We start from the raw sequence: 27,099 nt of genomic DNA, 5'->3' as shown, positions 1-27,099 counted from the left end.
ACGGTTTAGGGTAGTGAGGGCTGAGAAATATCTGGTCCACTCCCTACCCAAAACACAATTGACGAAACTTACGACCACTGAAAGTGGATGCATTGTCAGTTACCAACATTTTGGGGGGGCCATAAATTGCAAAGATGTGACGAGACAAGAAGTGAACGGCGTTATTAGAGTTGATTTTGCGCACTGGGAACAACCAGACGAATTTTGAGAAACCATCAGTGACAGATAGGATTCCTACGTTGCCTTTACGGGACTTGACGACAGGACCAAAATAATCTACGAATAACCTTTTTCCGGGGCACGTTGACACATCAGCGGAATGCAACCCAAGTTGAGATGATTTAGCAGGCTTAGACCGTTGACACACGTCGCAGCTTTTCACGTAGTCGAGCACTTCTCTTTTCATGTTCGGCCAGTAGAAGTTACGAGAAATGCGATGTAATGTCTTGTACTGACCCAAATGAGCCCCTAAACAAGAGTCATGGTAATAATGTAATACCATGCGTCTTATCTTATCGGGAATGTAAATTTGTCCTTCCCCCTTTTACCACAACTACGAACTAACAATCCACGTTTAATGCAAAATGATTTATCATGAAGTGACCCATCAGCGACACCTTTCATCAGCTTTTGACACTCGTCATCAGTATTCTGGTGCTCTGAAATATCAGAAAATGACCAAGGATATTTCTGCAAAATATTTACACATCCAACACTATCAGATCTACGGCATTTCTCCGCGTCCTCGGCTTCACTCACGTTTATTCCGTCAAACATACGTGACAGACAGTCAGCCACGACATTTTCCTTTCCGCGAACATGTACAACGGTGAACTTATACGCAGACAGTGGAAGAATCCACCTGGCTGTTCTTCCAAGTCACTTGACGTTGGCACTCATCCACGACAGGGCCTGATTATCAGTGTGGACAAAGAAGTGACAGTGTTCGAGATAAGTTCTAAATTTTTCTACACCCAACACGACAGCCAAACATTCTTTTTCGTAAATGGAGTAACGTAACTCGGCCCCGTGTTGTAACTTGCTAAAATATGCGATCGGGACTAGTTTTCCGTCCTCATCGGTTTGGTTTAGCACATGCGGAAATCGCAATTTCACTGGAATCACATTGGAGAACGAAATGACGGGAGAAATCGGGGCTGTGGAGAACAGGGGCTCGACTAAGGGCATCTTTCAGCTGATTGAAGGCAAGGGTCTGGGCTTCACCCCAGACGAAGCGACAATTCTTCCTTTTTAGAAGATTCAAAGGGGCCGAAATTTGAGAAAAGTTCTCGATGAACCGACTGTAAAAACCCACCATACCCAAGAACCTTCTCACGCCACGGACGTTCTTGGGTTAAGGAAACTCTTTAATACATTTAACCCTCTCGGGGTTTACAGCTATACCGGAATCCGAGATGACATGCCCCAAGAAATTCAATCGTTTGGAACAGAGAGAAACCTTTTTGGGGTTGATAGTGAACCCGTGTTTGCGCAGACGACTAAGTACCTCACGTAGGTGAGCCAGGTGTTCGTCAAAGCTTGCAGAGTATATGAGGAGGTCATCCAGAAAATTAAATACATAGGAGAACTTTAGATCGCCGAAGATCGAATCCATGACCCGGCTAAGCGCTTGTCCCCCGATCGAGATACCCATGGGTACTTTATTGAAATGAAAGAGACCAAAAGGGGTGACAAAGGCTGTACAAGGACGACTTTCGGTGTCCAAAGGAATCTGGTAATAAGCCGAGTTAAAGTCGAAGACAGTGAAAAATCTAGCGCCATGAAAATGCTGAAAGGCACTTTTGATGGTGGGCAATGGGAAGCTGTCAAACACAATGTTTCTGTTCACTTTACGGTAATCAATGATAAACCTAAATCTCCCGTCTTTTTTAGGGATTAGGAAGGTGACTTGGATGGACTGATGACATTTTTTTCTAAAAGTTCGTTTACGCATTCTCTCATGGCGGACAACTTCGGAGGTGAACACCCGAAAGGAGGAGATCTAACAGGGGTTTTATCTTTGAGCTCAATTGAATAGGAAAAGTTTTTCGCACAACCCAACTCAGGTGTTAAATCATCTGAAAATTCCTCCATCAGACTGTTTAGCATCAGATTCTGCCCATCGGTTAGGTCACACAACGCACTTGGAGTCACAAGAGTAGAAAGAGGACACACAATATTACGCAGAAAAGGGGTTTCGAAAGGATAATTAACGTCAGACCGGAAACGGAAGGCGAAACTTCGAGTAATGAAATCAATGGATAGACCCGTCGCTTGCATAAAGTCAGTCCCTAAAATGATCGGGACAGACAGATCTGTAACAACATAAAATTTCCAATTCCACGAAAGATTATGAATTTTGATGTGGCACACAACGCGGCCCACCGGACACACTTGACGGCCTTCAGCAGACATAAACTTATCTATCTTCCCGCAATCCGAGAGATACTTTAAATGCTTGGAAGACACAAGGCTCAGATTCAAGAAGGAAACGCTGGAACCGGTATCCAGCAGGGCGTATAGCGTGCGCGATCCCATACAAACTTTGGCCCAGGATGTCGACGAAGGAAGGCCCCAGATCCTTTTCTTAACACCGACATTTTGCGCCAACAAAGGGCCATTACGCCGGCGCGCGTTCAGTTTCCCTGCCCGGAACTACATCTAGTACATACACGCGCAGTGACGCCAACGAGGCCACATTTTGAACACTTCAGTCGGGATTTTGACCAACAATTTTTAGAAATATGTCCCGCCTTACCGCAATTCCAGCACTTTCTTGTAGCGGAACCACGTTCAACAGGCGAGTCGGAGGGTTGGATGGCGTTTATACAACGTCGAGCCGGAGACACAAAGCTGGTCCTTCGCTCGGGACTACTCGAGGGGCGGGACGGCGAAGGGGGGGCATCAAAGGATACTGACTTGATGGACGTGCGGCAGGCGACGTCGGGGAAAGAGCATTCGGACGGAGTCAGAGGGGGACGATATTGTTTATTTTGACATACAATCGATTCAAACTCGCGACCCAAGTTAATAACATCATCGACAGTCTGAACCTGGGATCTCTTAATGAGTAATTTGTATTGAGGGGACAGGTTTCGGTAAAACTGGTCGAATATTTCACACTCAGGAACCTTCACACCCAGTCGGTTATACAGGGTCAAAATACCAGTTGCATAGTTGTCAACACCTTCCCCAACGCCTTGGGTTCTTCTAAAGATCTCTTGTTTCAGGCAATAGTCCATGTCAGAGAATCCGAAACGTTTTTTAACGCGATCAGCGAAATCCTCCCACGACCGGACGTTTGCTTTAACCAACCTAAACCACCTCAACGCCGGCCCTTCGAGCATCCCCGGAATTACAGGAACGAAAAGGTTAAGGGGTATCAAGCTGCATTCAGCGATATCCTCAACTCTATTACAAGTGATGAAAATCATTTTTCGTCCGTATTGAAAGTTTCATAAACTGTATATAGGATAATATCTTTTGTTTATTTCCACCTATTCAATACATTACAAGAAGTTGGCATTTATTTTAAAACATTATTCAGATGAGACATGTTTCGCCTCTCACTTTGAGGCATCTTCAGTCATTATCAAAAACCTTATTATTTTACCAGGCATCTGGTTAAAGATATTCAAAAATGTGTTTGATGATTATAAGAGAGGTAAGATTTACGTTAGTTATAAACATGTACATGAAGTAACTAAAAATCCAATATATTGATAAAAACATATGTAGTTCTTTGTTGAATAGGACTTGTTTGATTCTACTATAGTAAGAGGAGGTGGCTTGAAGCCGTAGTCGTTAATAGATGTCTAATACATAGTGGAAGGCATAAAATATCAGTTCTATGAGAATATACATTACATTCAAATGATACTAAAAACTAGTGGATTCAAAGGTAGTACATATAAAATGTTCAATGAAATAACTATTGATCTAATAAAATGATAAACACATATGTAGTTCTTTGTTAATTAGGACGTCGTAAGATTGTACGGCTTAAAGCCGTAGTCATTAATAGATGTCTAATACATAGTGGAAGGCATATGAAATCAGTTCAATGAGAATATATAATACAAACCATTGATACATAAAAACTGGTAGATTCATAAGAGGTACATTTAAAAATGAAGGCGTCATGTGACTATAAAAGACAGTTGATGGCTTAAAGCCGTAGTCAAGGTTTGAAATGTAGGTCAAATAACTGCTAAATATATGGTAAAAAGATATAAGGCAAAATATACAGCTTAGTATAAAAAATATGAAGGAAAAACATTCCAATTGCTTGACAAAAGTTACTTGACGTTGGCATGCGTAACAAAACCTTCCCATGTTTTCTTTCATTTTCGTCAAAATTAACTACAGTTTTTTTCTTCATTTCAGAACCATTCTATAACAACAATAATTCAACAGCTTCATCAAACTTCCATAATACTCTTCAATAGTATAAATTATTTACAATCTACGTTTTATAAAATATATTGTCATCGAAGAAGAACACAACAGCTCTCCAACCTTCACGTCAAAAAAACCATACCAACGTTGAGAATTTCCACCCATCATCATCTCTGCAACTTTCTTCTTACAAATTAGGCCAACTAAAAACATCTGGTGAACTTCTTGTCAACGCAATCTTGCCGAATAAATCTAAAATAACCTACGAAATGTTGACCAATAAATATCACGGACATACGCATGCCAACGTCAAGTAACTTTTGTCAAGCAATTGGAATGTTTTTCCTTCATATTTTTTATACTAAGCTGTATATTTTGCCTTATATCTTTTTACCATATATTTAGCAGTTATTTGACCTACATTTCAAACCTTGACTACGGCTTTAAGCCATCAACTGTCTTTTATAGTCACATGACGCCTTCATTTTTAAATGTACCTCTTATGAATCTACCAGTTTTTATGTATCAATTGTTTGTATTATATATTCTCATTGAACTGATTTCATATGCCTTCCACTATGTATTAGACATCTATTAATGACTACGGCTTTAAGCCGTACAATCTTACGACGTCCTAATTAACAAAGAACTACATATGTGTTTATCATTTTATTAGATCAATAGTTATTTCATTGAACATTTTATATGTACTACCTTTGAATCCACTAGTTTTTAGTATCATTTGAATGTAATGTATATTCTCATAGAACTGATATTTTATGCCTTCCACTATGTATTAGACATCTATTAACGACTACGGCTTCAAGCCACCTCCTCTTACTATAGTAGAATCAAACAAGTCCTATTCAACAAAGAACTACATATGTTTTTATCAATATATTGGATTTTTAGTTACTTCATGTACATGTTTATAACTAACGTAAATCTTACCTCTCTTATAATCATCAAACACATTTTTGAATATCTTTAACCAGATGCCTGGTAAAATAATAAGGTTTTTGATAATGACTGAAGATGCCTCAAAGTGAGAGGCGAAACATGTCTCATCTGAATAATGTTTTAAAATAAATGCCAACTTCTTGTAATGTATTGAATAGGTGGAAATAAACAAAAGATATTATCCTATATACAGTTTATCCTCAACTCTCTCGAGAAATTCAATTACATTAGAATTGTCCCCTTCCCCAGAAAAATTGAGCTTCCATTTCCTAACTATATTGAAAACAGGGTTAATATGAGGACTACGTTCACTACTGGGTCCATAACCGGGGGAAACCAAACCTACACAATTCTCATCGAAGGCACAATTTCTGTCAACAACAGCATTGTTATTTCCTAAGCACATATTACTCTCACTACCTGATAGGGCAGAAGCACTATCCCGATTAATATGTTCATGCCTTTCTCTTTCAACATCGGAGACCTCTCCAGCAAATACATCACTCTCGCCACTCATGTCAACAACTTTATCACTTTCCATGTCTCAACCAAGGTTTCGTCAGCAATGAAAAACCCACACATACACAATGGTCATCGAAAGAGTTAATTAATAAACGACACACAAGATCAGAATTAATATAACAAATTTCAAAAGGTTAAATCGAAAAGAAATAATGGTTTTTTTAATGTATCCGAAACAGAATACCATTCCCAGTTCTATCTCACCCGTGCTTTTTCCAGATGAGATATCCTGATCGAGCACGTCTCTGCTACCATTAACTGAGCCACACCGACCCTCGATCTCACATAAATACATAGACAACGAGGAGGATAGAAGAGGAAACTACACGTGAACCGCGACCAAGAAGGGCGTATAACTCTGCCCTGAACTGGAAATGTTATTCACCTAAATCAGTACCAGCTTAAACTAACACTACTAAGAGTCGAAATCCAAATAAGTGATAAATGGATGTTTATTGAAAAGCAACGTTAATTAAATAATTAATTGAGAAAGAAAATTTAAGATTATAATAGGGTAATACATACGTATATGGGTTAGCCTGAATGACAACCAATCTTGATATCCTGAACTCATCAATACATACATGCACAGTTGCATAATTATGCAAGGGATCTTAGCATTTTTACTCATGAAGATTTTGCATACAACAATTGCGAAGAGAATAGCTTTAGGTTAGGCCTTAAATCGATTGCTCCCATTTATTGAGGGTCAACACATGATTACAAGTCGGGAGTACCTTATTCATTTCACCCTTACTTTACTTCTTATCCGTTATTATTTTTAATGTCCTTCCTTTTTTTTATAAACAATACCACAATCTCTTTTCATTAGGATCCCACACACCAAGGAGCACATAAAAAAAAGCTCGACCCTTGAAAAAGATAACTCAAGCGGGCAAAGAGAAAAAGATACATTGGGGAAAAGAACGGAAAATAAATCAATCAGATTAACACGGGCCAGCGTGCGGCCAAGAAGGAAATAAATCAAAATGGCAGCGTCCAGATCGAAAACAATTGGGATGCACACTAAATAAGAAGAGGCAGCATCCGTGAGGAAGGGGGCGATAATGAACAGATAAAAATAAATTCAATAGTCCGATACTTCATCTTAATACTCGGCTCATTCAATTATTCATTCATTCATTCAACCACACGAACAAAACGCCTTAAAGGCAAATGACAGTGGCCACCGATGCAAACAGGTAAATCCGGCCAACTCGCAGAGTGCAACACAACCAAAAGTTAATAAGGGCAAACGTCATTAGCGGCCAAATAGTTCCATTCACCGCGAACGTCAGCGGCACATGTCGTGGCTTCATTGCCACACGTAGATCACCCTCAACTATCACTGTGTACGGCCAGAATAAATCTTCCGATCGATACACGAACCATACTTCCAACCGAGGGCAAAGACGTTTCATTGAGAAGCCCATTATAATAGACAGAGGCTCAGATTTAGTTGCACTACATTTATATCAACAACGCACACAAACACATACAATACAATCCCCGAGTATCAAGACGAGTTTTCGGCCACCCAAAATAAAAATAAAAGTAAAGGAAGAATGATCACACACAAGAGATGCAAATTCGAACGGGTACATTACCCTCAATACCAATCTTCAGAACAAGTTAATTGTGCAGTGATTTAGCACGGTTTTAAATCTAAAATACATCCATTTGAAAGGTAATAACATTGCTTCTGTGTGTGAGGGCTCCATATTATTATTATTCTCTATCAGTAGAACAAAAAAAATATCAAGGAGAAGATAGTTAAAAGACCTAGTCGAGAGAAGGTCATCAATGCTCTTGACGGGGGGACTGCCCTCTATCGATAAAATCCAGAAACACATATAGTAACAGTTACATACCTATTCAGTGAAACATTGGTAAGACATTTTTGAAACCATGCTTGGCCAGCATGTTTCAACCTTTACTCCATCTTCCACTCCTTGAAGAGCAGCTCGGAAAATGTGCTCAGAGTACAGATTAAACAGCAGGGGAGATAATACACATCCTTGCCATACTCTCTGTTTGATCCTAGTAGCACGAGTCTCGGAGTTTCCAATTCTAACAGAAGCTTCTTGATGTTCATACAGCTTTTTCACGAATGTAAGATCTTCACTATCTGTTCTTATTGTGTTCAGAATTCGCAGGATTTTGGAATGTTTGACACAATCAAATGCTCGAGCATAATCAATCAAGCAGATGTATACATCTTTAGACTAGTCTCTACAATTTTGTAAAAGGGTCATCAAGCGGAACAAGGCCTCACATGTCCCAAAACTCTTGCAAAAACCAAATTGTTCTTTATAGAACTGAATTGTTTAAATAGTATAATGAAATTCATTGTTTTGTAAAATGTTTTAGAGTTTATCTCTAACAAAAATAAATGGAGAGGGGGAGCCTAGATACATTGTAAAGTGGTTGGCAATGTTGTTTTGGGCTCGCCGGTCAGCTCTTACACCCGCTTGCTCTCTTCCTTCCCCTGACAAGCCCATATTATCTTTGCAGGCTCCTACCGCACCCCACACATTAGCAAACTCTAGGAACATACTAAGAGCTTTCTTGTCACAGCCTGAGCGCCTCGAGGCAAAAAAGAAAACATTGTGTTTGCTGACCAGCAGCCATGATCTGAAAGCTTTTGCCATTTTTTTTTAAATAGAAAAGCAAAATGTTTACAACCAAAATAATAAAGTGAACATTGTATAACTGAGTAGCACACCACGTGTTCGACTTCACGACATTTGTCCATCTCTTTATGTAATCACTGAGTGAAATTTTGTTAAGTTTTTTTTTTAAAAAGCAGCGGGGCGGTGCCCAAAAGCTCTTCATGCACGAACCGCCACTGCCTACTAGTTGCTCGCGACACTGCATTTAGGTCACCAGATTGCATTTTCTCCATCTTTCCTACAGTGTTTTTACGTTCCTCATGATGTTATCCCAGTGCTATTTAATAATGAATGAACAAGAATTAAACGTTAAATTACTGGAGGAGGTCAAGCAACATCCCTTTCTGTACAGTTTCAAGTAGGAGCAATTGCTTTCACCAGATGAATGTAGGATGTTTTAGACTTTTAAATTTAGCACTTTTCTATGAGTTATTTAGAATATATCAAAATCTAGATTTTAAATCTATTCATTGTCATTTCAGGTCAGGGAATTGACTAGTTCATTTCAAGCAAAGGTTTGGTCATGTGAAAGAAGTTAAGCATAGATTTAAATTTCTTAAATATGGATCCTACTTCTTGGGATAAAAACATTTTCTACCTTAATGCCAAAGAGGCTATGAAAAAATGTTGTAAATGATACGGCAGAGAGAGGAGTGAAATTAATGCAAGATTTCAGTGGAATCTTGACAGCCGATGAAGAACAAAGAGAATTCATTTTGCAATGTATGAAAGATCACCAGGGACAGTGAAAAGAAAATTGTGCTAAAATTAGTCTTGATTTATGATGTGTTGATGCATTTTGTATTATTCTTTTATATAGTAATACTTTATTTCATCCCTTTAAGTATATTTCCTAAGATATATATGAGTCCTCTAGTTCCAAAACTGGCCGTCTGCAATGAAATTAGAAAATACATTTTATTGTAAAAAGCGGTAGACCAAGATATTGTCTTTCTATTATTAAATCACTGAGTGTCAAATCCGGTCTGATTCAATAGAAATCGCGAAGTATAATTGTAGGTTATTTCTAGAACCGGCCATTTGCTTGATGTTGTTAGTTCCATGTATTGGTTCCAAAGCCTACCGCCCGGAGTGCACCATTACCACCATTGTTTCCAGTCAATGGCAAGTCGCTAGATGTTCTTATTGGATATTATTTTTGTCTACATGATATACAATAAACATTCAGTTGTTTAAATGGATGTATAGCAACACTTTAAAACCTTTCAATGGTAAAATAACATTTATTACAAAGAGAGAGTAGCATTCTAGCGATCTGCTGCATAGTGATTTTACGTAAACCAATGTTAATGACACTGATGACATCAGCTGGTTGACTGTCGTTTGTTTGCTCAAGTGTTGTTTTAGTCGATTTTTCTGTTTTGATACGTTTATGTATAGTTTATTCTACAATATGCATATTTCTCCTTCGCCATGTGAGCCAGGGAGAAGCAGGAAGAGGACTAGAAATCCTGATGGATGAAAAAAAAAAAAAAAAAAAAAGAGATAAATTAGAAAGGTGCATATTATTATTCTACAATATGCATATTACTCCTTCGCCATGTGAACCAGGGAGAAGCAGGAAGAGGACTAGAAATCCTGATGGATGAAAACAAAAGAGATAAATTAGAAAGGTGCATATTAATGAGTAATGTGTACTTTATAATTTTGAAGATTAAGTTTCTGGTATTACATAAAATTGACAGTGGAATCTATGAAACGTTTGTTATTATTAAGCTTATTATGTGTTACAAAAGGTTGTTTTTGTTTATTTGCATGTCAGACATGCTGCTTCGGACGTCCTAAAATGCCAAGATGCCAGCACAACAAATCCCCATTCCAGTGTACATCTCTAAATAAGATGGACATCGTATATTTTCACCAGTGTTTCTATGGCCATCGAGATAAACTGAACCAAGATGGTTTTTTTGTACAAAACACACTAATGCAAGGGATCCAAAAAGGTGAAGCACAGAATTTACAAGAGAACGAATACAGGGTAAATATGACATCCCAAAGAAAAGGTCTGGCACTAAGCTTCCAGTTTGCTGCAAAACATTCTTGAATGTGCTAGGACTTACTAAACATAGAGTACAGGGTGTTGTTTCACAGTTCTGCAAAACAGGAAAAATGCCCTCTGAGACACATGGGGGAGACCATCATTCACACTCCTTTAGTCATAGACAGGCAGCAGTGAAAACATTCATTGAAAAATCTGAAGGTAATTGAGTTGCAATACTGCAGAACATATATACCTCAGTAGTGACCTCAGTATTAAAAATGTGTGGTGAATTTAACATAACGAGCAAAATAATCCAGATTTATGTGTGAAAGAAAGCTACTTCCAAGGCATATTCAACAAATGTTATAATATTGGATTTGGTACACCTCGCACAGATGTGTGCTCTACTTGCATAGAATTAACAGAAAAAATGAAGCGGGAAGCAGATGCAAACAAGAAGAATGAACTAGTAATACAAAAGAGAATACACAATCTAAAAGCATAAGCTTTTTATGCTTGTTGAGAGAGGAAGCTGATGGATTACTGACAATGTAGTTCTATTGCCAGAAAAATAACTTTTTGCCAAGAGTACCAGATCAAGCGGCATATTATATCAATATAATTTCATTGTTGTGAAAGAACATTCAAAAGCTCCGCACAATAGAGAAAACATATTCATTTACCAGTGGAATGAATCAGAATTTTCAAAGGGTTCCAGTACATTTGCATCTGCTGTGTACCATATGCTTTGTAATACAGACTACAACCGTATCATAACTTTGTGATTAGTTGCTGACGGGTGCGGGGGCCAGAACTAGAACACTACTATGATGACTATGCTTTTATGCTGGCTTCTAAATTCTGCTCCAGCGAACATTCAGAAGAATGAGGTAATTTTTCCCATGGTCAGTCACTCATTCCTCCTCCCCGGATAGTGTTTGCTAGGATCGAGAAAGTCATTCGCTCCCATGAAGTAATTGCAGAACCTCAGAAATATCTTGAAATCTTCTCTGAACATGGGACTACTATTCATCTGGGGACACAGTGTACAGTTTATGACCTGAAATCAGTGGCTGAAAATGTTGCAAAACCAGCAGGACAATGGCATTTTAAGTTCGCTCCTTCGAAGCGGTTTTCACTTTGACATAAAAATTATGTTATAGTTTGGGGGAATTGCATTACAGGTCAGATTTTGGGGTCCTCAGAAGTGTCACTAAGAGTGGAAAGAGTTTGCAAAATGTATCACCAGCCATTATTGTTGCTGGTGGTATTACTGTTAATCCACTCAAACTTAGAGATGTTAAGAAGCTGTTAGAGAAACATTTTCGGTCTGACTGGAAAAGCATCAAATCCACCACATTCTATAAAAATGTTCTGCAACTGGGTGACAATGAAGATGCTGAAGGTAGTGCCAATGAAGGATGTTGTGCAACTATGGTGGAAGACACAGACACTTGGTAGGAATTTAATTTTTTTTTTTTTTCAAGCAACTGTAGTGACCACTGTATCTGTCTTATAACTGTCATAATAAATAATATTTAACTATTTTGAACACTTTAGCAATTATTTCTTATTCATTTGGGAGAAACAACCTGTAACCTTGCTTGTTTTAGTTCCAAAATTGGTCAACTTCCCTTGGTTAGTTCCAAAATCAGCCATGTGTCAGTTTAAAATGTAAATAATCCAAGAAGGAATTATGTATGATTATTAATCGTAATGTGTATGAAAAGCATTATTTTTGTACTATTTTTAATGAGTGAAATGTATTCTGATCTTACATAACATAATCAGAAATTATTTTTTCTGGCTCTACTGAAAAATTTTACAACATGCAGATGGCTGGTTTTGGAACTAAAGGACTCATATGTTGATTTCAATTGTTTATGAGAATAGAAGAATGCACACATTCTTTCAGTACTTTAGATATTTAGGGCCCAGTGCACCAATTGTTAAAATTAATTATAATGTAATTTGGTACATTACCAAAACTTGCCATAAGTAAAAAAGAAATAGAGGGCGGCGATGGGTTGAAATCACTCAAAATATTTACGTAACCCCCATGTAAGGACCATCCTGATATATATGTTAAATAATAATTATATTCTTTTCTTTAGAATACTTCTACAGTTTAACCCTGTCAGATTTATGTCATCCTTACTTGACTTCCAGCTCCCTATACTCTCATCAACACTCCCTAGTCCACCCTCTTCCCCTTAATGTACCTCTTTATAACTCCTCCAGACAAGCTTGCCAACTTATATGTACCATTGCAGTTCAAGTAAAGGTCATCTGAGTGTAGATCTCTATCTCCTACCCATCCATTAGGATTCTCAAACCTCACTCCCTTTTTCCCCACATACCCCCTCCATAGTCTCATCTAAATCCCCAATCACCCTCAAGTCAGTATCCCTCCTACCCATCATCTAACAAATAACAACTTTTGCTCCTTTCAGAACTCTTCTTGTGGTGTCATCAGATCCCACAAAATCCCCAAGTGGTACTTATTTCTACTTGTCTTATGTTATTGGTACCAGCGTGAGAAACTACCACCTTCTCCTGCTTTCCTCAACATCTGCCTTAACCTAATTCCTGGATAACACTCTACCCTGGTTCCCTTTCCTCCACATACTTTCCCTGCATGCCTAACAATAGAGTTGCCCATGACCAAAACCTCAACCCCACCCACCTCATTAGATCCCCTCTTCTGTTGTTCTTTTTTAACTTCCCCCACAGCTACAAAAATTACCTTCTCCTCCCTCCTTCTTTCTCCCCCATTCGTGACCCTGTTCCACCTCCCTTTTCTTATCTTCTACTCTGTTTCCCTTTTCTACTGTTCCCTTTTCTTTTACATTGTTCTGTGTAACACTTCCCTGACCTCCAATTCCCTTTGCTACTCAAGCTGCAGTGACTCTTACTACCAATTCTACACCGATACCTCTCCTGAAATCACTCCCTGATGAGAACCCTTAGCCCTCATTTTCCTTACTCTTTGAACATTAACCCACCGTCTTCCACAACTTCTTCTCCTTTCTCTCCCCTGTTGTCTACCTACTATAACCCTTTACACTGATTGAGGGAGACCTACCTTCATTCTTGTCCGTTAAATCTCCCTCAAACTCGCTATTTCTTCCCTCAGCCTGCTTAATGCCCACTCACACCCACAGTCCCTACACCTTCCTTCCTCGGTCATTCTTTTATCTTCTTCATGGAAATATGAAATGATATTTAAAAAATTGCTACAGAAGTCAAATAACATTTTCTGTGAACATATATCTGTATCACTGATCTCTATACCTGGATGGCTGGTAGCTTGGGTAGCAGTAAGCCGAATAGAAGATGACTGGCGTCGTAAGATGGCAGCGAGCGCATGGTGCAATAGACCACAAGGAGCGCGCTTGCTTTGTTTATGCTTAGTTCAGTGACGCCAGGCCTCTTGATTGTAGTTTCACGAGTGTTCTGTGCTGTGTTATTGCAAAGTAAATAGTAGTGTATTTTACGAATTTAGGTTCGTTGCCTTGTAGTATGCTTGTGAATTACAAGGTTAAATTTAAATATGTATGTGTTTATCTGAAATATGAATGAAGAAACATTCTACGGGGTATTAACATACCGCAGTATTCAGCTTATGGATGTACAAACAGAACCGATCAGCAGAAGGAGAAATCATTTCATCGGGGAGTTTTAATAATAATGTTATTTGCTTTACGTCCCACTAACTACTTTTTTAAGGTCTTCGGAGACACCGAGGTGCCGGAATTTAGTCTGCAGGAGTTCTTTTACGTGCCAGTAAATCTACCGACACGGGGCTGTCGTATTTGAGCACCTTCAAATACCACCGGACTGAGCCAGGATCGAACCTGCCAAGTTGGGGTTAGAAGGCCAGCGCCTTAACCGTCTGAGCCACTCAGCCCGGCTCGGGGAGTTTTATACTGTACATAAGAATCTTCCTAGGGTAGCGTTTTGAGTTTTAGGTTTATTGTATCTTATTTCGCATATTCCGGGAGCAAAATGGCAATTAATTTTTGTAGGTTTCCTTTCTCGAGACCCAAACATCTAAGATCATCGATTAGGAGTATCAGGCGGGAGAATTGGCAGCCTTCTAAAACAGCTGTTCTCTGCTCGGATCACTTAGAGGAAGACTGTTTTGATAGAAATGGACAAACTGTACACCTTAGAAGTGATGTACAGCCAACTGTTTTCAGTTTTACTGAACATTAACTGCAAGTAAATATTTGCTTTTTTTTTTCTCATAATTAAACTGACGGTTTCGATGAAATAATTGATGTGACCTTATAACAATCTTAGAAAATGAAGTCTGGAGGAATTCTAGACCTTATTTACATCAGTAATAATTATGCGTTTCAGACACTGGAGTGGTGGGAGAAGGGAAAGTGTGGTGGGTGTATGGGGCTATTCCATTATACTATTCGTGGTATTTGGGACTCTTTTAACTGGTGTTACATATTTCTGATGATGACTATCAATATCGCTTTGCTAGCTGAATTTAATTAAAGAGGTCTGTAATAGTACATTAAGTTGCAGGCAATGTGATATATTGACTAGTTTTGAATATTTTCTGGTTTTATAAATGTGTACATTTGCTTCAGTGATATTTTAATTTGATAATATGCACGTTATTTCTTGGAAACAGGAAACAGAAATTCATTATCGAGCACCGATTACGATATGTCGAATCTAGGGCTGTATATTGAGCTACGTTTATAGGTACATCATTTTAAGAATGCATAATTTCGTGGCATACATGTATACAATTTACAGCAATGTTTCCAGAAACTGGTTTTCACTCGTATTGTGTTACCGATCGCTAATTGCATGTATTCAGCAGCTAAGTTAATATTTGCCGGCCGTTATTATACACTCATGTTTATTGCTATCCCGGAGATTTACTGACCTCGGAATGACGTGTCAGTGATCCCAATGTCCTTATGCTTTGAGTGAACATGTCTCTATATTTTTAATTATTCCAATGCACCATTAATTGCGACTTAAAATTGACTATATTATCATTGCTTCCCCATAAGGAGAGCTCGAGGTTGGGTACGCCAACATGGCGAACCGCGCGTTCAACTTGGCATACTTTCTCCTGCAGCGGAGACCTGCCATCAGCGATCCATGTATAGAGATCAGTGATCTGTATATATAAAATAAGAGTTTTGTCTGTACATTGCTCAGAATTTAAAAAGGATGATATTTCTGTATCAGTCATGTCTACAGTAACAAGGAAACGCACTTTTTAATTTTCCGTAATTTCTGTCTGTCTGTCTGTCTGTCTGTCTGTCTGTCTGTCTGTCTGTCTGTCTGTCTGTCTGTCTGTCTGTCTGTCTGTCTGTCTGTATGTATGTACATGCATCACGAGAAAACGGCTGAAGAGAATTTAATGATAATCGGTATGCAAAGTCGAGGAATAAGCCACTACAATCTAGGCCATATATAATTGTATACACGCTGAGTGAAATGGTAGTTTAGGGGAAGGCCTAAAATTAATTCTCAAATATTTATGTTATTAGTGGTCATATTTGAATGAAAATTGGTATGCAAAGTCGGAGAATACGTTGCTACAATCTAGGCTAAAAATAATTCTATTCACGCTCAGAAAAATGGTAGTTTAGGGGAAGACCTGAAATTTAATTCTCAAATATTTATATTAGTGGTCCTATCTTAATGAAAATCGGTATACAAAGTCGGGGAAAAGTCGCTGTAATCTAGGCCATAAATAATTTTATTCACGCTGAGTAAAATGGTAGTTTAGGGGAAGGCCTAAAATTTAATTCTCAAATATTTGTTAATAGAGGTGAAATCGATAAATACTACATAACTAAGGTTATATAGTATCAAAGTTCTGATCATTCATGTCTTATACGTAGATACCGTACCGGCTGTGATCACAAATATATTCATGAATTTGAAGTTTTGTGACTAAGTCCATATCAGCGCCGAGTCACGAGAAAATGGGTGAACAGAATTTAATGAAAATTGGTATGTAAAGTCGGTGAATAAGGAAGTACAGTCTATGCTATAATTTTTTTTATAAATCACAGAGTCGAAAGAAAACTAAATGTGAAGGCCTACAATATAGAAAGCTCATAACATGGATCAACAATAACATTACATTGAGCATTGTTTATTGTGACGTGCGTTGTGTCTTCTGTTGCCACTCATCTCCGATAGATAGGATTACTGCTGCGTACCGAGTATTTTTTTATTTGCTTTACGTCACACCGACACAGATAGGTCTTATGGCGACGATGGGATAGGAAAGGGCTAGGAGCGTGAAGGAAGTGGCCTTGGCCTTAATTAAGTTGGTGTGTGACTGGTGTGAAAGTGGGAAACCTCGGAATACCATCTTCAGCGCTGCCGACAGTGGGGTTCTAATCCACTATCTTCCGGATGCAAACTCACAGCTGCGCACCCCTAACCACACGGCCAACTCGCCTGGTTGTACAGAATGTAACAGCCTGTCTGAATATTGATCGAAAGTAGCTGGGGAGTTCCTCTGGTTCATAAATTTTCTGATACTACTGGTATGTAACACACTGGTTCATCATAGCATTCGAGCTATTCAATCCCTACTCTGAGGCACTGATTGGAATGAGCAGTGTGCATATTTAACGGAATAATGGCTGAAGAGTGTTCACGGCTGTCTGCGGCCTGGTCATTCCAGCTCTGGAACTTTGGACTATTACAAAGTAGATTGGCACCGAAGTACTGTTCATTAAAAGTGTTAAAATGTGCGGTTTTTAAATTTGATTGAGGATTTTATATGATAGCATTGCTTTTAATCGCTACATTCCTACTGACGTTTTTGTAATGACCTATGTTGACTTCAGTTAGGAAAACCATAAAGTCAGTCTTTCTGAGAATCCCGTAGCGAAGCACGGGTACGTAGGTGGTTTGAAAATTTCTCGGAATGTACTAGAATTAAGTATCTTACCTCGGTGGAACTGCTTTTATTTTTCAACATAGTCTCCCTGTAGACTAATGCATTTGGTCCAGCGATGTTCCAATGCCTTGATCCCATCTCGAAAATGAGATTCCTCCAGGCCTGCAAAATACCTCTCCAATTCGGCTGTCAGTTCTTCCCTTGTAGAAAATCTCTGTCCACCGAGGAAAATTTTCAGCTTGGGGAATAGATGAAAGTCTGGTGGTGCCAAATCAGGTGAATAAGGTGGATGTAGCAACAATTCATACCCCAGTTCATGAAGTTTTGCCATGGCAATAACACTTGTGTGCGGCAGAGCGTTGTCCTGATGAAAGATGACCTTTTTCCTTGCCAAACCAGGCCTTGTTTCGCGTATCTTTTCCTGTAGTTGGTCTAGGAGGTTTGCATAGTGTTGCCCTGTAATTGTTTGGCCATTAGGAAGATAATCTATCAGCAGAATGCCTTTTGCATCCCAGAAAACTGAGCCATGACCTTTCTGGCCGAATGCACTGCCTCTGCTTTCTTTGGTGGTGGTGAATCAGCATGTTTCTACTGCTTTCACTGATGTTTTGTCTCTGGGGTATAGTAGTGGACCCAAGTTTCATCTGAAAATTGTGAAGATGATTATCATAATTATAAAATCCATTGTAAAGAAACAATCTCTTGAAGAACAAGACAGAAGAGAGTCATGAAAGGAGGAAAAAAGACTCGCTTTACATCAGATGCCCTAATACCACATAGTCAGAAGAAAACTGAATGTGAAAGCCTACACTCTTAAATGCCTATAAAATTGATCAGCAGTAACATAACATTGACTATTGTTGTGATGTGCTTTGTCTCTTCTGCTGCCACTCATCTCCAGTAGATGAGACTACTGCAGTATCCCGAATAGAACAGCCTGCCTGAATATTGGCAGGAAGTAGTTCATTCATGTTCTGCTAAATACTGGTATTCGATCCCTGCGCTGAGGTGCTGAGAGGAATGAGTATGCACACTTAAAACAGAAAATGGCAGAGCAGTGTACACTGCTGTCTGTGGCCAGGTTGTTCCAACTCTGAAACTTGGTACTGTTAGAACGACAGCTTAGTACTGTTCATGATAAATGAGAAACTGTGCCTTTTTTTTTTTTTTTTTTCATTTGATGAAGCCTTTTATGTGATAGCATTGCTCTTAACCATGACATTCCAGTTGGTTAATATTGTATTTTGTCAAGAATACTGACGTTATTTTAATGACCTTTGTCGAGTTCAGTTTAATATTTGTCTGTGTCTGGCACAGCATCATGGGAAAATGGGTGGATTTTAATGAAAGTTGGTATTTCAGTTTAAAATAAAGTTGAGTTGGATCTTAGCTATAAGTTGTTGAAATATTTCTGCAGTAGGGAGTGCTTCAGAAGGGGCATAAAGCATAAAACTTGATGTATGTGTTAGTTTTACACGAAAATGGCTCGTGGATAATTTTTGTTTTATTCCTTTTTCTGATACAGTGAAAAATAAGGGAAATATCAGTGGCAGTCATGTGAAAGTCCAAGAGCTGGTAACTAGCTCTATAAGCTGTAAAGAGAGTTGCTATGAAGATCGTTTTGGCAACGTTTTTAAAACCTTTGTAGACCTGTCAGTATTTTTTAAATATTAACCCAGTAATTGACTCACTTTTATACCGTAAGGAAGAAATCAAATGGAGGTCAGCAATAATGCAAAATAATATGAAACTGTAAAAGGCCTCTGAGAGCAAGAAAGAGAGTACGTCGTGACAAGCTGCTGACAGGGAGAGGTACACCCAGTTATGTACCTCGGAATCTGGGGAACATTGTGAGGGAAGGACAAAATTGCACATGCTAAGTGTTTGCCTATCAACGATCAGTACTACAGCTAATATATATATTAGGCAAAAGAAATTGTACTACACAAAGATTCTCAACAGTAAAGCAAGCAAGATGCTAACTGATAAAATAATCACAGTACAACTCTGCTTTGGTGTATTCTTATAATAAAATAATAGGATTAACCGTCTAACCGGAACTAGAGAAATGTTGTTGTTCTGAATATGTATATGCATAGATAGATTATTATTATTATTATTATTATTATTATTATTATTATTATTATTATTAAAATAACTTTATTCAGCGTATTCCAGTTCTTGTGGGGTCGCTGGAGCCACCCAGGCTCATTTTGGATTTGTCTGGAGGTTTAAGGTCGAATGCCCTTCCTGACACTACACGATTCTTGCGACGAAAATCTCTACCCAGGAATTGACCGGGATTCAAATCTCAGCCTTCTGGATGGGGAGCTAGCGGCTAAGCCACTGAGCTAATTATGCCCCTTTTATTATTATTATTATTATTATTATTATTATTATTATTATTATTATTATTATTATTATTATTAATCATCATTCACAACAGAAATTAAAACTGCCATTAATGTTGAAATATCGAAAGGTCTTCAGAAGGATTACACAACAATAAAACAAATAAGATACTATCTTATAAAACCACTACAAATCTAAACTGCACTCAGGGCTATCCTAATTACAACAGATTAACGGAAACAATAGAATATTGTTAAAAGTAAATTCCTAGGGATTTTTCCTTACTACACAAGTATCACACAAGCAAGCAAGCAAGTTATTTTCTAATAAAATAACTGCACTACAATTTAAATTTTACTTAGACATATCCTAATTATAATAGATTAACTCAAACAAGGAAAATGTAGTTAAAACTAAATACGTACTATATAGATTTTTTTCTCTTCTACCTAACAGAAAACTGCCCCCTTAAGGGGAGTACGTATACCCTATACTTCCAGTGTTAAATTTGCATATTTTAGGTATGCTCATTTGCGAAACTACTAATGCAACGTGAGGCTTTAGGTGTAAAGTGCTTACTGAGTGTTGTGTATCGCCCACCAAAGATTGGATACATCACCGACCTTGAAGACATCTTACTTGACCTCCTACCCAGGTATGAGCATGTTTTATTACTAGGAGACCTCAATATTGACACCCTTAACGACAAAATGACTGAGACTAAACAACTAATCAACATATTTAAATCTTGTAACATGACGATTTTGCCACTTAAACCAACACATCACACAGCCACGTCACATACATTACTGGACTTAATTGTGACGAATAACCCTGACAGAGTACTGACCCACGGGCAAATGTCTGCTTGCGGACTATCCAATCACGACTTAATTTATTTAGCTTATTCACTTAAATGCCCCAAGTACAGACCTAAATTAATTACATTCCGAGATCTAAAAAGTATAAATAACGAAGCCCTATTAGAAGATGCTGCAAACATACCTTGGCATAATGTCCATATTTTAGATAATATAGATGATAAAGTGGAGTTCTTAAACACACAACTGCTAGCTCTTCTTAATAAACACGCGCCAAAACGCACTGCTCGTGTAACACGCCCTGCGGCTCCATGGATGACGCAGGAAATACGAGACTTAATGACAGAGAGAGACAAAGCTTTCAGAAAATTTAAAACTAGCCAAATACCAAACGATTTTGACCTGTACAAGACCCTTCGTAACAGAACCACACAGGCCGTAAGGAATGCTAAAATAAGACACTCACAGAACATTTTGCTAACCCAAAACACGACAACAATCTGGAAAACCGTTAAAAAAATGGGCATAGGCGGAAATAAAATGCATACTGCTGACGTTAAAATATCACTGGATGATTTAAACCAATACTTTACTACAAGACCCGTTAACATTGACGAGACAACAAAAGAACAGACGATTAACAAAATTCTACACAATGGCAATACTAACAACGGAGGAGAACAGTTATATTTTTCCCTCGTAACTCCTACAGAAGTGAGACAAATTGCACGATCAATAAAGACAACTGCGACAGGATGTGACGAGATTGTTCCACAGTTACTGTTAAAAACTCTAGATGTAATCCTACCAACTCTAACCCACATCATAAATACCTCACTGATAACCGGCATATTCCCTTCCCTTTGGAAATACGCAATTGTTCGCCCACTCCCCAAGACCAACAATCCCGTGGAACCCAAAGACTTTCGATCCATTTGCATTTTACCATTTCTGTCCAAAATTTTGGAGAAAATAGTTCACAGACAAATAACCGCATATTTAAATAACAATATGCTCCTTGACAAATACCAGTCTGGTTTTAGAAGCAATCATAGCACAACTACTGCACTGCTTAAAGTTACAAACGACATAGGAGTAGCTATGGATAAGGGAGAAGTTACTGTTTTAACTCTTCTAGACCTTAGTAAGGCCTTCGACTGCGTTGACACGGACATACTAATAGCAAAATTACGTGCTCTTAATTTCTCACAAAGCACACTATCCTGGATGTATTCCTATCTCTCTGATCGCCGGCAGTGTGTATCTACAGGTGAAAATTTCTCTTCGTGGCAATCTGCAGAGACTGGAATACAACAGGGGTCAGTGCTAGCGCCACTCCTATTTTCGATCTTCATTTCAGGACTAACACAAGTAATTAAACATTGTCAATATCATGTGTACGCAGACGACATACAGATATATACACATGCACATCCTCGTGACTTACCGACTGCAATAAGTAATATGAATGACGACCTAGGAAGAATATGTAGGTGGACCGATGACCATGCACTAAAAATCAATGCCCAAAAATCGCAGTGTATTCTTTTAGCTACCCAAAAAACCCACGCACGACTTACAGACATCCATACCCACTCAGTAACATTAAGAGGCACTCAGTTACAATTCAAAGACACAGTTAAAAACTTAGGGATGATAATGGATAAAAACCTTAGTTGGAACGATCATGTAACAGGTATATGTCAGCGAGTGTTTTATTCCTTACATTCCCTTAAAAAACTCAGAGATTTACTCCCCCAAAATGTAAGAAAACTGCTTATCCAAAGTATGGTAATGCCAATATTCGACTACTGTGACGTAGTATACAGTAACCTGAATGCCTCACTTTCCAACAAGCTCCAAAAGGCACATAACGCATGCGTTCGATTTATTTCAGATATACCAAGGTTTAGCCATATTTCTCCCGCATTTTCTAGGCTTTCATGGCTACGCTTAAGAGAGCGACGAAATTTACACACTCTTTCCCTGTTACATCGTATACTGAACCTTAACACACCTGAATACCTTGCCACACAATTCCATTACCTAGCATCACCTTCTAGTATTCCTACCAGATCATCATCCACCGCAGTACTAAGCATTCCCATTCACCGCTCAACTGGCTACAGTAGATCATTTATAGTCGCCGCCAGCCGAATCTGGAATTCCCTACCTGCTGAAATTAGGAGCGTGTCAAACCACCTCCGCTTTAAGAAACTCTGTCAAACCTGGTTAATGGATAATAATAATTTCTTATAACATAGTAGGATTAGATCATAGCTAAGTATTACATTAATTAAATCATTTAACTGCTACCTTAAGATATTAAACAGTAGATAATTTAGTGTGTATTTAACTTTTCATGTAGGTGTATGTATGGTCGGACAGAATAGCAGGCTTCATAGCCTGAGTCCCGCCATATAAAACAAGACAATAAATAAATAAATAAATAAATTATGCTTTTCCCTGTTGTTTTTCTGGGCTGTAGATACATGTTAAATATATTTTCAGAAATCTATTACATTAACTTTCTTTATAGAATTTTTTTTCTTGGCCAAGTTTATGACCAAATTTTTCTGTATCAATTTTTTTCTGTGGTCCAGCTTCGAGGTTAGTGATTATTTTTATTTTAACATCAGTGCATTATTAGGATGGTCACTGGTGTAAATATGAGCTTTCTATCTACAAAGGTTTTGAAGATAAGCTTACCTAAAGTTTGAAAAATATCAAACTGAGAAAACCAGTTCTAAAGCTTAAGTTAATTTTCAGCTTACTTGGTGCAATTTTAAAACTTTCCGATCCCATATTCAGGTTCATATTGCTCTTCTTTCTTCCTCTTCATACTTCTTCTGACTTTTCTTGCATGTAAGTACAGTAGATCTATTTTTCTGTCTGCTTTATTTATTCATATGTCATCCATCGGCTTCAGGGCCAGGAGGAAATACCTGGCTTGATACCTAGTTGGTGAAGTACCTCAGCCCTAGCAATATTACCCACGTTTAAGGATGAAATTGCTTCCAGTACTCCCATTTTCAAAGTTTTGTATCCGACAAACATAGTCCAAATCAGATTATTAAAATATTCGTTTGAATATTGTGTTTGACCATGAACACACTTCTTCCAGTGATCTGAATGGGCTAGGTCTCTGCATTTGGGCTTTATTCCATTCATTATTACTTCAGGAAGTAGTAAGGAAGTAAGTATGGCTGTCGACAATTATACTTTCACCATGAATTCTTAGGGCACAGATAATGCTGGGGCATGTCATCGATTGAGAGCTTATACCATTTGCTGACAAGCAGACATTACTTCAGCCAATAAAAACTACCATTTAAATTGATTACAGCATGATAATATTCTGCAGTGTTATTGGGAAGATACTATTCTTCACAAAACAACAATTTTAAAAAATTTGTAAAATGACACCATTTTGGAGTACTTACTCCCCTGAAAATCTGGAAAATCAAAGGTACAAAGTACATCCAAGACTTTAACTACACACTTATATACCTCAGAATTTGTTTGTTTATGGAAGCAAGTTTGTTGGAATTTAAGGTAAATTCATCTGGACTGCAAAGACCCTGAATTTCATGTTATTTTCTTCCTCTAGGAAGGATTGGGTAGGTAGTGACTGTGGTCTTAATTAAGGTACAACCTCAGCATTTGCTCAGTGTGAACATGGGAAACCACAGAAAACAATCTTCAGGGCTGCTGACATTGGGATTCGAACCCACCATCTCCCACCATGTGACCAACTCACTCGGCAGGACCATGAAATAAATGTAGATCAATCTTTCAGGTGTCTTGTTACACAGTCATTTATTTTAAGTTGCCACCATAAAAAGCAGAGTGGAGTTTACCCATAGAATGAAATTTAAACAATGTAGCTTTTGACTTTAGAGTTTCATGTTCTAGTGGGTGTTACTTAAGAGGACTTGAATCATTGTGCCTAATGCTCAACAAGTATGTGTGAATTCAGTCTGAGAACATGAGCTGATATAGTTATAATAATAATAATAATAATAATAATAATAATAATAATAATAATGGTGTGAGGCCTGGTGCAGGTCTTTAGACTTGACCCCGTATAGGTGACCTGCGCGTCTGTGAGGATGGGGCTCTACCTAAGATGAAATTAATGCTGAAAATGTCACAAACACCCAGCCCTCGAGCAATAGGAATTAACTAATGAAAGTTAAAATCCCTGACCTGACCGGGTATCGAGCCCGGGACCCCTTGAACCAAAGGCCAGCGTGCTAATCATTTAGGCATGGAGCCGGACTCTGATTTACTGAATATATAGGGTTTTGACAAAAGCAGCTGTGACCTATAAGTTGGATACCATTCAGGCACTTGGTTGGAACTGAAATGAGAAACCAGAGAAAACCACTTGTAGGATGGCTAAAAAAGTGGGATTTTAACCCACCTCTCTTCTCTGTAGTATGTCCCATTGCTGAGCAGAGTCATATATGTTTTTTTGTATGTGGTTGCTCATTAGTTGCTCATGAAAATTGTCTCGCTAGTTTCAATCTGAATCTTGTAAGATGTTGATTCTGCAGATCTGCGAGGGCATATTGGAAAGTAACGCAAAATAATTTTATTCCCGAAATGTTTAATATGTACCAAAACCAAACAGATCACAAATTAACTTCCATCTTTGACCTATTTTTCAATATAGTCACCAAGTTTCTCAACGCATTTCTGCCATCGTGGGACTACTTTCAACATACCCTGTTCGTAGAAGTCTGTTTGGTTGGAGTATAGCCATTTGCGAACTGCTGATATCACTTCCGCATCTCTCACAAAGTATTGGCCGGCCAGGAATTTCTTCATGGGACCAAACGGATAAAAGTCCGACGGTGCCATGTCCGGACTCTTTGGTGGATTGGAGCACCTCCCACCCAAATTTGGCGAGTTTCTCACGAACAGGAGCAGCAACATGGAGATGGGCATTGTCACGAAGAAGTTTGACACTGTGAGCATTAATTTTGCGGCGTTTGTCACGAAGGGCACGACGCAACTTAAACAAGGTTGCAGGATAGAGGCTTGCTTACTTTCGGGTGTGTAGTGGTATGCCCACGACTCATCACCAGTGATGATTCCTTTCAGAAAATCATGCCCCTTCTGCGGCGTAACATGTAAGTGATCCATGCTTGTCATCATTCGCTGGCACTTGTGGTTGTCTGTTAGGTTCTTAGGCACCCAGTGAGCACTAACTTAACGGAATTTCAATGTGTCTTGAACAGTGTTGAATTGTTGAACGTCTGTGATAAGGTTTGCAGGTGCACACACCGGTCATTCAGAATTGCTGCCTCAGTGGCGCGGACATTCTGCAGAGTTGAAGCTGTTACCTGCCTGGAACGTGGCAAATCACTGAGGTTCACACGACCCTCTTCGAAGAACGCACACCACCTGGAGACATTGCTACGGTCCAGACAGTTGTCCCCATACATGCCACGCATGTCCCTGTGAATTTCACTTGGTGTATACCCTTTGGCCTACATATATCGAACTATTCTTCACTGCTCTTCACACATGGACAACAATAACATGCACGCCATGTTTGTTTCTTAGTTCAGGCTTCTCTCGCTGGAGCTGCACGTTAAAACAAAATACCCTCCGTAGCAATACGAGGGGAGAAAAAAATTATTGTGCGTTACGTTCCAATCTACCCTCATACATAGATCTCAAGTACCTCCTTAGAAGAGAGGTGATTGTTGTTTTAAAAGGAGGTTCTGCCACATCCTACTTACAGTTCCAGCATGGCACTCTCTTACCATAATCTGCTTCTAGTGAAAGAGATAAACACACATCCATTTTTCCGTTTATTTCTTGCTATCATTTCAGTAAGACATTTTGAAAATTTTATTCATTTATTATGGTTTTATTTGCATGTATATGGATTAATTCTATTTTGTTTAATATTTACAATGTCACACATATCAATAATGAAGAGAATTACGGTTTAAAATTGTTTTTTGTTTTGTGTTTTGTAGAAGGAGAGTCAAGTATATCAAGATGCAAAGACACTGGAGGAATTTTTTGACACTTTGTTGGAGAAGTGGCTTCCTGCATATGCTTACGATACTACTACAGCAGGCTCAGACGATGAATATGATAACGATATTCCTCCAAGAAAATATCGTCGAATTCTGTCTGAATGACCCGAAGCTACAGCCGGTGAAACTCCTGCTCCACCATAGTCGTATGTTGTGAGAGGATAATATACCGGATAGTTTGGACTCATAAACTCCCGAGATTATTGGTTTGCAGTGTTGAACATCAAAAATATTATTTCACACTGCAATGTTGACTACATATTGACTTCATCATAATGTTCATGAAGCTCCGGTTATCCAGGTGCTGATTATGTGGATATAGTATTTCATATTTTAATTGACAAGGTATCTATGCAATTTGGAACCTAATTTGGATTTTACTGAACTATGTCTACTTAGTATTTAGCCATAT

The 27,099-nt window shown here is 38.5% G+C and overlaps 1 protein-coding gene across 1 annotated transcript in view; it reads left to right on the top strand.

The window, feature by feature from the left end:
- Window positions 1–26,792, top strand: part of LOC136866818 (E3 ubiquitin-protein ligase TRIM33) — a 268,047-nt gene extending 241,255 nt beyond the window's left edge. Inside the window, exon 13 of the mRNA XM_067143924.2 lies at window positions 26,625–26,792. Coding sequence (XP_067000025.2) covers window positions 26,625–26,792 — 168 coding nt within the window. The remainder of the gene's footprint in view (window positions 1–26,624) is intronic.
- Window positions 26,793–27,099: the final 307 nt, after the last annotated feature.

This window comes from Anabrus simplex, chromosome 3 (assembly GCF_040414725.1).
Source record: "Anabrus simplex isolate iqAnaSimp1 chromosome 3, ASM4041472v1, whole genome shotgun sequence".
In the NCBI taxonomy this organism is placed as follows: Eukaryota; Metazoa; Arthropoda; class Insecta; order Orthoptera; family Tettigoniidae; genus Anabrus; species Anabrus simplex.
This window is presented reverse-complemented; position numbering and strand designations above follow the sequence as displayed.